General features: G+C 37.7%; 1 protein-coding gene across 3 annotated transcripts in view; it reads left to right on the plus strand.

The window, feature by feature from the left end:
• Nucleotides 1–12,886, plus strand: part of IFT122 (intraflagellar transport 122) — a 70,654-nt gene that overhangs the window by 37,481 nt on the left and 20,287 nt on the right. For all 3 annotated transcript variants that reach the window (XM_070936876.1, XM_070936874.1, XM_070936875.1), the window contains 5 exons: nt 3,032–3,198; nt 6,457–6,628; nt 9,354–9,456; nt 11,470–11,610; nt 12,636–12,733. In XM_070936876.1, the coding sequence (XP_070792977.1) occupies nt 3,032–3,198; nt 6,457–6,628; nt 9,354–9,456; nt 11,470–11,610; nt 12,636–12,733 (681 nt within the window). The remainder of the gene's footprint in view (nt 1–3,031; nt 3,199–6,456; nt 6,629–9,353; nt 9,457–11,469; nt 11,611–12,635; nt 12,734–12,886) is intronic.

Here is a 12,886-nt window from a genome sequence, read left to right on the forward strand (position 1 = left end):
TGCCTCCTTCCTAGGGCTGAGAGAAAGTGACCAGCCCAAGGTCACCTAACTGGCTTTGGGCCTAAAGCAGAACTAGAACTCATAGTCTCCTGGTTTCTAGTTTGATGCCTTAATCACTACACCAAACTATACCCCACATAATTGCTTTTTTCAAGGCAATAGGTACATTTTGTCCATTTAGGATACTATAATCCAAGCCCATCCATCTTGAAGCCTTCCAAATATGTCAGCATAACCACAGCTCTCAAAATTCTCATAAAGCAGATAAGAAAAAAATCTCTCTGCATCTTTGCATTGCCTAAGATTTTTTTGTTCACTTTCATCTTATCTTAGTATGCATAAACAAGATTTGTCACCAGTCATGACTCTTAAATCTGCTGGACTTTGTAAACTAGTACTTGGAAATGCAACAATCTATACCACTGTAAACCTAACTAAAAATACTGAACAAACAGGAATTAGTTTGTGGCCCTTTGCATTGAAGTTTGTGCTAAACATATATTTTTATTTCATTTGAAGCATATTCTCTATAGTTAAGTAAATAAAGTCCTAGATTTGCATACAACTGTATGTACAGTATGCAACGGACTTAGATAAACTGACTTTGTTTTTCCTGAAGTATGTATAAACCAGAATGGAATTATGCCCTTTTCAGTAAACTCTTTGGGGCAATGAAAAGTATTGCATTTTAAGAAAAGGATGGATCAAATATGTATCCTTTTTCAAAAAGAATATATAAAATACATTAGATAGATAGATAGATAGATAGATAGATAGATAGATAGATAGATAGATAGAAAACTTTTGGTTGAAAAAAATGTGAGGAAAGCAAAGTATTGATGAAAATGCATTATTACACAAAAGTATAGTTAAACATGCAAAAGTACTTAAAATCCTAATATAGCGCATATAGTATTGCAATAACAATTTTGAATTAACAGTCTCTGCAATGATTTTTGTTTCCTGTAAATAAGATCTGAAGTTGTTTTTATGTATGCCTGAAAACTGAATTCCCAGGGACAAATAAAATTGGATGGTATTTGAAAAATGTGACAGTTTTATGTGCGGATGAGGGGACTTTGGAAGTTTTCCATGATATTTTTCTTATCAGAATAAGTAAAACTGTCTACTGGATAGTATCACTAATCACTCATTAAAGATTAAGCTTATCCATTACTGAACAAAAGCATTTCCATGTACACACATAGATTACTGAATTTTGTTCTTAGGGGAAAAGAAAACTCATTTGAAATGCAAATTGCATTTTATATATTGAAATAACATTTACTTCTTACAAGTTCCTCTTAAATATTTGGCTTAAAATTGGCAGGTCTATGTATGGTGATACATAAATTTAACTCATGAACTAGAAATCTGCCATTATGCTAATATTAGAATGTTAGCATTTCTAATGTCCACTGAAATTTTCCGCACATGGGTAAGCATCCTTCAGCTCAGAGAACTTGTAGCAGTTATGTTTAGGATGTAAAATGAAAAATTTTGGATGATATTGCAAATAAAGTTTCCATATAGGAACTATTGATATATTTTATGTATGCAAAACTGAATAGTGAATTGGGGATATTATTTATTACGTATTAAGGAAAAAGACAGTTCAATCATACTTAATATTTTTCATTGTGCAAATTTAATCAGAGCTGATTATTTATATATCTGTATATAATAGGTGCTTAATTTTAATTTTGGTGTCAATTTACAATTACTGCTGGATAATTATATCAAAGTTTACTTGTCCTTTCAAATTTTCTTTATCTTTATTTATTACTAGGCCAGCTAGTCTTATGCTGCTGGAGTTGTAAAATCTATCTCTTGAGATATAGTAATTATAAATATCTCTGATCAGTGGGATATCCTTTAATTTAGATACAATTCGAGAGACTACATATGCATGTGACTTTAATTTATTTAGAAATATTAATCACATATTATTTTCAACTCACAAATAATTGCAATCCATGAAAGTGACATTTCTCCTTATAATTCAGTTACCAAATCCAATTATACAGGTAAATATTGTGTCTCATTTCTTGATTTGGCTTCCTGACAGTCAAAGAAAGCAAATGCCCTTTTTAAGCGGACCACTCAGAACATCAGATTCTTCTAAGCCAGGGGTGTCAAACTCACATCATCATGGCATCGTCATGTGACGTATCACAACTTTTTCCCTTTCACTAAACTGGGTGTGGGCGTGGCCAGCGCATGACGCATCCGGCCTGTGAGGCACAAGTTTGACAGCCCTGTTCTAAGCAAAAATATTATTTTTCCAAAAACTTTCCTAGAAGTACTTGGATTAGAGGTGCTCCACAGGGTCCTCTCCAATGTTTTAGCAAGCAGTGCTTCTCATCTCATCCCTGGTTATGGTAGAGACTGCATTTGAGACTTTAGCATGCTCTGTTTTTGAGCTACTACCTTTTGAGAAAAAAATATTCCCACAGTCCAGTACTCTTCAGAACCACTGTTAAAGGAGCTCCAGTAAAACATTACGTTACCCTGAAATTCATGGGTCAGATGCAACATTCCAGCCTTCCTAGTTTGCTAATTCTTTCCATAAGTTGCTGTTAAATACGCAACATGTTTTTATTCAGATTCATGATAAATCCATGGGCAGATTGTGAGAGTGAGCATTTTAAAGAATAATATCACTAAGTCTTAACTTTACTCAGAAAAGTCATCTTTGGCAAATTACCGAAAGCAATCAAAAACCGATGTTTCATTTGCATTTTCCCCTCGAGCAACAAAATAAAATTCTGCTTTTCTACAGATGACTTTTTTTTTTCTGTCTCAACTTTGAAAGCTTCCTCCTCCACCCCCTTTCTTTGCGATAAAAGTCATGATTAAATCAACAGTAATCAAGTGATTTAGACATTTCGGCTTTTCTTGTTTGCCCTTATTAGTATAGTATATTGTAAATTCCAGTTTAGTTAACCCATCCCCCACCCCAGTTGAAACTGAATTGCAACTGCTAATTGAGGCAAATGCTTAATTAAGAATATTTCATTTACTTCCTCAGGAATTCCTTGGGTCTGAGGACCTCAAAGAGACAAAGATGCTAATCACAAAGCAAGCAGACTGGGCCAAGAACATCAATGAACCAAAAGCAGCAGTAGAGATGTACATGACTGCAGGGGAACATTTGAAGGCCATAGAAATCAGTGGAGATCAAGGCTGGGTTGATGTGTATGTCTTGCTGCTTTTCCGAGAAATACGCTATTATGTTTTCAAGAGAAATATTGATATTTGTTTCCACTGTTTACTACAGGTAGTCCTTGACTTATAACCACAATTGAGCCTAACATTTCTTTTGCCAAGTGAGACATTTGTTAAATGAGTTTTGCCCCCATTTTACGACCTTTCTTGTCACCATTGGTAAGTGAATCACTGCAGTTGTTAAGTTAGTAACACGGTTGTTAAGTGAATCTGTCTTCCCCCATTGGGGGAAGGTGGCAAAAGGCAATCACATCAGTGGGGGGTTGCCCCTGGTTCGCACCCGTTCTATAGAACCGGTAGTAAAACCAGCGGGAGGCTCCGCCCACCGACCCTGACGTCATCAGAAGGCTTCTGTGCATGCGCAGAAAAGCACACGCATGAGCGAAGTGCACGCGGCCCCGTTGCAAACCGGTAGTAAAGGTAAGTAGAACCCACCCCGGGATCACATGACTGCAGGACGCAACCATCAGAAATATGAGTTAGTTGCCAGGCATCTGAATTTTAATTATGTGATCATGGAAATGTAGCAGCGGTCATAGGTGTGAGAAATGGTCATAAGTCACTATTTTTCAGTGCCATTATAACTTTGAACAGTCATCAAATGAATTGTTGTAAGTTGAGGACTACCTGTACTTTATATTGAAAGAGGGGAGAACTATGTGGTAGGGACTCGTATTTTAGCCTTTGTGAAAAAAGTTCAGAAGTCTTTGAATTAGAACTTAGCCAAATGTCTTACATGCTATACAAATTAATAATATGAAACTATTCAAATAACTGCCCCATATCCTGAAAAGAGACTTTTCAGCCAATTTTTTTTTTATTAAAAGGCATGAAATTTTGTGAGCTACAACATACTTCATCAGATGCAATGGCATGGCTACAGATTGATAGAGGAATTACATTTCAATGGCAGGAGAAGGAGAAGGAAGACAAGATGGTTATGCAGTTGCAAGCCACATGTGAAACAGATTACAATTAGCAATTAGCAATCGTAAGGCCATTATGCTTGTTGAGATCTTCTGAGACAGCTGAAACCTTTTGATGTATATGAGTTTAGCAATCTCTTGCTCAATTGTGCTATCAAAGCTTTCTTTTTTCTAAAATAGCTACCTTGAGATCTATAATGAAGTGCCTTGGGAGTTTGAAATGCTTCAATATTACTTTGTTCTTGTTATGACTCCTGGTATTAATTATTTTGTGCAAAGATTGTTTTGTTTGTCCTATGTAGAGACCAGAGGGGGTACTGCTGTCAGATGAAGGCACCTCTCATCTTCTGTATGTAGTTGTTGAGGGCCTGTGGCAGCTGTGATAGCTGACCTGGGACAATGCTTTCTCAACATTTACCCCTCCCTCCCCCAACCTTTTCTTTACTTGAGATTCATTGATGACATTTTCATCAATTATTCATCAATTTCTATCATGACTTCAACAACTTTCACCTCATCATTAACCTTAGCCTTGAGTTTACAGCAGGGGTGTCAAACTGGCAGCCGAGAGGCCGCAGGGTGGATGCATTATGTGCAGGCCACGCCCACCCTAGCTCCATGAATGGAAAAAAGTTTGTGATACGTCACATGACAGCACGAGTTTGACACCCGTGATCTACAGAAAAGGTTCAACTCCTTGATACACTGTAAAAGGACATAATAGAACACAAATGTTACAACACAATGTTATACAGGAAACTGCATATCACAAGGCACATTTCCCTGCTTTCCGTTTCCATCCTGAAGACATAATCAAGCCTGTCAGCCACATAATCAAGCTTGCTCTATGCTTCAATTGCTTTGTTCTGACAAAGACAGTCAACTGAGGGAATTAAACCAGGAACTCAGGAAATTGAACTACCCACTCAACTAGATCAGTAGACAAATCAGAAGAGGAACTGGATTCCCAGGGAGGAAAGTCTATTAAAAGACACAATAGTAACAGAATACTACAGGTCACCACTAGTTTTCACCTACAGCTCATGAGCCAAACCGCTCAAACACATTATTAATATGCTATAGCCCATACTGGATAGTGATATTTACATTCTCTCATGCATGAGGTGGCAGGCCTATGCTTTCAAACAGACAACCACCCAACCTGAAGTACATTCTCACAAGCAACGAGAAACAACAGGACAATGATGCTCACATGGAAATCGGGCCTTCCAACAAAGCCAGATGCCTGCTTTGCTTTCATGTGTAAATCACCATCGTAGGTTATCTCAGGAATAGTTTTTTAAAAGGTATTAGTTGTTAATTGATCAGGTATTTGGAATTTGTTTCATATATAACCTACATCTGCATAACCACCTTGTTTCCCCTTATTTTCTGCCTACTCAGTCTATAGTCCCTCCCTTGCATCTGATGAAATGTTATCGCTCAGAAAAACCCATGCCTTTCAATAAAGTGTACTGTAGTCTGGAAAAACTGCTACTAGACTCATCCTGATTTTTGGTTATCTTATTTATTTATAATAAAATATATAAATTAAATAAAATACTAAAAATAAATACTAAAATCCTGATTTTGGGCTACCACAGACTATCGGAGGTCTCCTATAAGGCCTGCATCTTGATGTGATTAAAATGCTCATGATGTCTCTTTCAGAACATTCTTTTGTTTGTTTAGTTACATGCTTCTTTTCCAAAAGCACAAGTTCAGAGTTGCTCTCCGCATTTACACAGCTGGTGCCTAGGACAAGCAAGTAGAACTTTTCAGAAACATCATACAACAGTTGCAACCTTAGAAACAAATTGTACTATTCAAGGTCAGGCATAGTCGTAGAGTATCAGTCAGTCAGCAGATAAAAATGCCAATTTGCCTAACATTGATTTCAGAGGCTTCAGAGCACATTTCTGAAAATGGCACATTTTGACTGTAAGATGTTGGTCTTAAGATTTTAATAAGATTCCATAGAGTCCTTTAAAAAGACTTGGAGGCTTCATTGAGCCTGCAAATTGTGGAATCTAAATAGAGGGTTTCTGCTACAGACATTAGAATGTGAATTTATTTAGTTAAGAGCTTTTGTCCTCCAGCAGTTCCAGGTTTGTGGCTTGGCAAAGAACTGCTGGAGTATAAATGTAAACAACTGTTCAGCTGTTTGCTTGCATCTCTGGCAGCATCCTGCGTGTTTGTGTATGTGTGTGTGTTCGTGTATGTGTGCATGTGTATAGTAAGAATTAGGAAGACTTGGAGACAATAACGGGGCTAGATTTCTTCTTCTTTTTTAAAAATTAAGATTGATCGCTATTGCTCGAAAGCTGGATAAAGCAGAACGGGAACCTTTGACAAAGTGTGCCTATTATTTTAAAAAGTTATTGAACCATGGATATGCTGCAGAAACCTATATCAAGATTGGTGATCTGAAGGCCTTGACACAGCTCTATGTGGAAACTCAGCAGTGGGATGAGGTAAATGCAGCTCACTTTCAGGGAATAATTTATCATTTCTGGGTATTGATGCCTATGTAGTCTTAAATCTTTACATTGTGTGAACAAAATTCCCCTTTCTATTTAAATTGTGCATGCATTTTAATGTGTTTCAGTTTGCAGACAGGTCCTTCACTGCAGATTCCTTGTTCAGGATTCTGGCCAATCCGCATGCTCTCATACAAAATGCTCCATTATGTTCTCATCCTTCTGATTTTCTGTTCTATTTCCTCAAGAGATACACAATATTTATTGAGTTTTTAACATAAATATTGTGTTGGGGATCATGCAATATTAGACGCCTGACTTTTATGTAAATTAAGCCAATAAGACAGCATTTAAATACCGAAATAGAGTAGCCAGCACCCCCTCCCTTTAAACAGGAAATGAAGATGTTTCAAGACTCAAGATCCTAAACACTAAACATCCTGGGAGGGAAAGGGGAATCTACTTCCATGCATCTGCCTTTGGGTAGAATTAAACGTAGTAAACATCTCCAAGCAATTGTAAGCATCAGGATAGATAATTTTTTAGAGGTGTGACAAAATTATACATTAACATAGTAACCTAATTGTAAATAAATATTTTTTGATGAAAAGATCAGAAAGAGGTCTTGTACTATACTTACAGGGCATGCCAAATAAAAATATTACTATATTACTAGACAGAAGAGAAGTGGAAGCAAGGTAACCAGTCATAAAAGTTAATGAAATCCTGTATCAGAAATCTGGTCTACTAAATTTTTTCATTGAAATAAGCTATTCTAATCCAATAAGGGAGCCAGTTTGGTGTAGTAATTTGAAGCACCAGGCAAGGGACTGGGACCCCATCAGTTCTAGTCCTTCCTTACCTGCAAAGTCAGCTGAGTGATCTTGGGCCAATCACACACACTCGGCCCCAGGAAGCAGGTAGTGTCAAACACCTCTTGCCAAGAAAACTGCAGAGACTTGTTCTATATTGGCCAATGGGCAACAGTACACATTAAACAAAAAATAAAAATGGGAATTGTCAGAATTTAGATACCTAGTGAACAAAGAAACAGCCACCTTCTTGCCAAAAAGACTTGTGTACAGGTAATTCTTGACTTACAACAGTAATTGGGGCCAAGGTTTCTATTGCTGTGCGATGTAGTTATAAAGCCCAAAGACATGTGACCATATCACTTTGCAACAGCACTTCATGTTGCCATCATTATCTGAATTCTGACAATTGTTAGCCAAGTACCCACCTCAAACCATGCCATTCTGGACTTGGTCCCACACAGCCTTGAATTGCTGTAAGGGAAGGGACTGCCTCCTCTTCAACTTCCCTCTCATCTATCTCCCTCATCTCTGCCTTTTTGATTGCCTTGCACCCTAGATTGGGAGCATCTTGGTGCACTGCAGCTCTGGAGCTGCAAGAAGCCCCTGAATCACAGTGCAGTATGAAGCTGCACTGCCCCAGAAAGCTCCACTCCAGTTACCCCAGCATGCAGCCCAAAGCCACATTGCCCCGAGAAACCCCAGCTGCCTCGGTAGCAAGGCCAAAACTACAACCACCCCTGCAAGCCTTAGCTGCCCGAGTTCAATTCCAGCCACGCTTGCCCTCATCATCCTGCAACATCCCTACTGCCCTGCACTCCATTGTCCTAGCTGCCCTTTGCTGTCTTCTTGCTCTTGGTGCTGATGAAATTTACCTGCCTTGGCCCTTTGCACATGAGGCCATCTTCCCCAGGTTTTGCCAAGAAATATCTATGCCTGACCTTGGGAAGAAAGCTTTCTGGAGCCAGTAGCTTTCTTGAAAAGAACCAGGGCAGGCAAGCCAAAGCAATGGGAGCAAGAAGACGGGGAAGGTCAGCTAAGCAGCAGTGGCCATGGAGTGCAGTGGTCCAGAAGTGCAGAGATAGCAGGAAGTAGGCAGATGGGGGGAGTCGAAGTGCCCCTGCAGTCATAAGTATGGGCAGGCTGCCAAGGGCCCCAATTTTGATCAGGTGAATGTGACCGTAATGTAATGGCCATAACTTCAGGACCAGTGGTAAGTCCCTACATGTGGTGCCACCATAAATTTGAACAGTCACTGCACAGATGATTGTAACTCAGGGACTACTGGTACCTGCGTTTGCAAAGAAAAGCTGGCAGGAATGCCAGAAGGAGATGGGAAATAGTCTAGCCATCACAGGCAGCACAAAAATGCTAAGCAGAGCAAACTGGTCAGAGTCCTCATGTTTTGTTTGGGCTTCCTTCCTTAGGGAGTGTTTTAGGGAGACTTTGTGTTGTGTTGTGTTGTGTTGTTAGTCTGTTGATAAATCCTCCTCTTTACATGGAGAGGAAAGCCATTGGATTAGATATGAATCAGCAATCAAAGAATCAATTTGCTATCCACATAAGCAGTAGCACAATTAAGATCCATTTTGCAATAATGATGTTTTAAGAATAAATCAATCAGTTGCATGGGAAATTTGCCATCTGACAATTTCTTTAATTGTGAAGGATATAGATAACCTACTGAGCTGTGACATTAGCATGTTAGATGCCAAGGATGGCTGTTCAGGGCTTGATTAATAAGGCATTATTACTGGCTGACACTAAGTAGCACAGCATACATGTTTAAATATCTTAGTGTCTGCTACAAATAAATCCTGAAATCTGTGAATTTGAAAACAATAATATTCAGTTGCATTTTTAGACTGTAATTATTTTCCTAAGCATGAACTTATTCTGTACTTCAGGCTTTTGCTTTGTGTGAAAAGCATCTTGAATTTAAAGATGATGTCTATGTTCCATATGCTCAGTGGCTGGCAGAAAATGATAGATTTGAAGAAGCTCAAAAAGGTAAGACTATCTTGCTACTGCTACTGTCAATACTGCTATTATTAAGTTGGATTAATCAAACTTTACTAGGTACTTCCCTGAAATTAAAAACAAACACAATGTTCATTTGGGAGATATGTTAATATTTAATTTCAATAGAAGAGAGAATATCTGTAGCTCAGAGTTGAAGTGACAAGAGTCATTTAGGAGAAATGGGTGGTATAGAAATTTGATAAATAAAAATAAATAAAATGTTTAGTTCTTGGTACTCTCTGAGCATGATTGCAGAAGTTGCATTGCCCACCTGAGTAATATAATCAGTGTGAGTGAGTGTGGAGTTTGCTATCAATTTACATAAAAATAGTTTTCCTGCTAGTTTTGGTGTGTGTGTGTGTGTGTGTGGCTTTCTCTGTGGTGGTACCTTGTTTAGGGTATTGTTTTTTGCCTAATCCCTACTTATCTGAGTGTTGGATGCTGATGGGAATGTGTCCTTGTTGTTTCATTTCTTTCCTAGATTTTTTTATTGTCTCTTTTGAATAGTATATAAATGTGGTTTATCTCTATGTGTCTGTTGATGACTGATTTAACATTTTAATTAAAAGACAGAAATCATCTAAATGATCTAATTGATATATTAATATTCATGGAGAAGTTTTTATTTTAATTTATTTTAATAAATCAGTTAAGAACAATTGGATTAAAATAATTTATTACAGTATTACATTTATATCTAGCAAAGTGTTTCTATGCATTCACATACCATGGTACCTCTTATTAAATGAACTAAAGTTAGTATATGCTCATACTTTTGTGATTAAAGGGTATCGTAAATATGAATATTCATATTCTAGTTTATCAAGAGACTAGTGTAGTTGGGAATAGCTTCCATATTTTCTGAGGTACATTTCAGAATCCTATTTTATGCACTTTATATAGAGCAGCAATTTCTGTGTGATATACATTTTATGTATTCATTATAAACATGCTATATGTATCTGGAAGAACTTGAGAGATCTAAGTTAGGATTTGAAAATTGCATGGTTTTCCTCTTTTTTAAAAGATATTTTTGTTTTGTTTTTCAGTTTAAGGTTCTCCGAGCTTACATCAAAGGGCTAGTGCATTGTATTTCTTCAATTTTCTGATAATTTTGTGTGGAAATGCTGCTGATGTATAGCATTTCACTGCTAATTCATAGCACTGTCATCCTAAAGGGCATGAAAGCAATCCTACAGCTCATAAAGCTATCTGCATTTGTATGGGATACTGTGACAGAGTTTAAATTGCAAAGGGATTCTTATTTTTGTAGCAGTTTGACTGTGAATACAAGGCATAATGTTTAAGGGAAAATAAGTCACCGCTGGTGTGGAATGGTGTGTGTCCTAAATTCCTGGGTTTATATTGGTGAAAGGATCAGACCTAATTTTTATTCTTTTTGCTGGAAAGCTGGCCTGTGAAACATAGTCTGCCATTCTGTAATTGCCAGGAACGCCTAATAGATTTAGTCATTTTGCTTTTAGTTGTGAAGTCAGTACAGGCTAAACTTAAGTATGTGCCCTTTTTCACATCAAGGTGACTTTAGATTTTGCTGATTACCTATAATATAGCTCTGTGAGAAGACATTAATACTGATTTTATTAGCCACTTAGCTTGAAATATCCAATCGTTGTTGTCCTGGCTTTTACTATTACCGTAATAGCAAGTACAATTCATTCTGATATTTGCCCGTCATTTGTTTCAGTGATACTTATTGGGAGCCAGGAAGAGAACCTTGCAAATGACTAGAAATTGTGCAGCTTCTTTGCTTGATAGATTATGCATTTAGGAAGCTTGGGGGGGTACCACAAAACCCACAAGCCTTCTATTTAGAAATATATGTAGCACTATATTAAACTTCCCTGCAGAGTGTAGAAAAACAAAAGAACATAATCCCTTTGGATGCTTTGTTGTTGATGTTTAGATTTGGTGCCTTTTCTTAATTTTAGTCAAGCTCATTAGCTTAATCACAGTTTTCTTTATTTTGACTCCCCTTTGTAGCATTCCATAAAGCTGGCAGACAGACTGAAGCTGTTAAAGTGTTGGAACAATTAACTCACAATGCTGTGGTAGAAAGCCGATTCAATGACGCAGGATATTATTACTGGATGTTGTCCATGCAGTGTTTAGATATAGCTCAAGGTAAGGAAATGCTAGTAAGTTTACTTGATTCGCGCATGAAAATAGAATATCTAACATACTCTTGAGGTCTTCAATGAATGTTCTTTGGGAATTGCACGATATAGGACCTCTGGGGTGGGGGAGGGGAAGTTGGGAGAAGTTCTTATCAGGGCCCAGATGATTATCATAATCTTGTTTTTTCATATGGTTGAGAATACCTGATCAGCATAGAACCCACTTTCTATTGAAGTTCCTGCTATGTTCCCACATTTTCTGTCCTTCCATAGGTGACACAAGCTCGTGGGAGATACTGCCTTTCCTTAGTCATCTAACAGTTTTCTGAAAGAGACAGTAATCATTTCTATAGTTTTTATATCACAAAACTGGGCCTGAGCCAGAAGAAAATAACTTGTCCCATATCTCTTAACGAACCTGTGGCTGAGGTTTAGTATAGAATTAGGTTCAAGTAAGTTTTTACCATTATCACATGGTAGATTGAAGCAGACTGGTTGTCTTTTACTATGTGACACTATGCAAACATTTCTTTATTTTGCAAGTACACATAAGATACAGATCAGTCGTCTCTAGTACACTGAGCTGAGATTACAGCTGTTCTTCTGTTCACTTAACTAGAAATATCTCCCTCTGAACTCAGCAGGATTATCTTCTAAGTAAACATGTCTGCCAGTGTGCTAGAGGATAGCAGATAATTCCAAAGTGCTTTTTAAATCCAAATGTTGAGTTGGAAGATGCTGTTCTCTCTGCTTGTAACTTCTGCGGTTTGATTTTCAAGAACTGGAAGGCAAATGTATTCCATTGTTAGCCATAGTACTCAGCTATGTTCAAATGATGTTGCAGGGCCATTTGCGCCTTGATTTTCCTGTTTTTAAAATACAAGATTTCATGCAAAGTTAACTACAAAAGCTATGGTTGGAGGCACATTTGTTTAGGAGCGTTAATGCAAGGCTCTTTCAGCATAAGTCTTTCATTATTGGGTTGGCATCTATTCAGAGGTTTTATGCTGATATTGCCTTTCCCTCCCTCAGACAATGAGGAGCAGAAGACCGAAATGTTAAAGAAGTTTCGCCACTTCCAGCACTTGGCAGAACTGTATCATGCCTATCACTTCATCCACAAATGCACTGTAAGATATTTACATAGTTGCAATTCACTCTTTGACCCTCAAACGTTCATGAGTTAGTTAACTGATGTCATATTTGCTTTTAGAAGCCTGCTGACATGGGGAGACTGTTGTGAGGTTGTCAGCACAGCTAACTTCTTTCGTGTACTTTATTTA

The sequence above is a fragment of the Pituophis catenifer genome, unplaced genomic scaffold (assembly GCF_029215685.1).
Source record: "Pituophis catenifer annectens isolate HBS135680 unplaced genomic scaffold, rPitCat1.0.hap2 SCAF_2, whole genome shotgun sequence".
In the NCBI taxonomy this organism is placed as follows: domain Eukaryota; kingdom Metazoa; phylum Chordata; class Lepidosauria; order Squamata; family Colubridae; genus Pituophis; species Pituophis catenifer.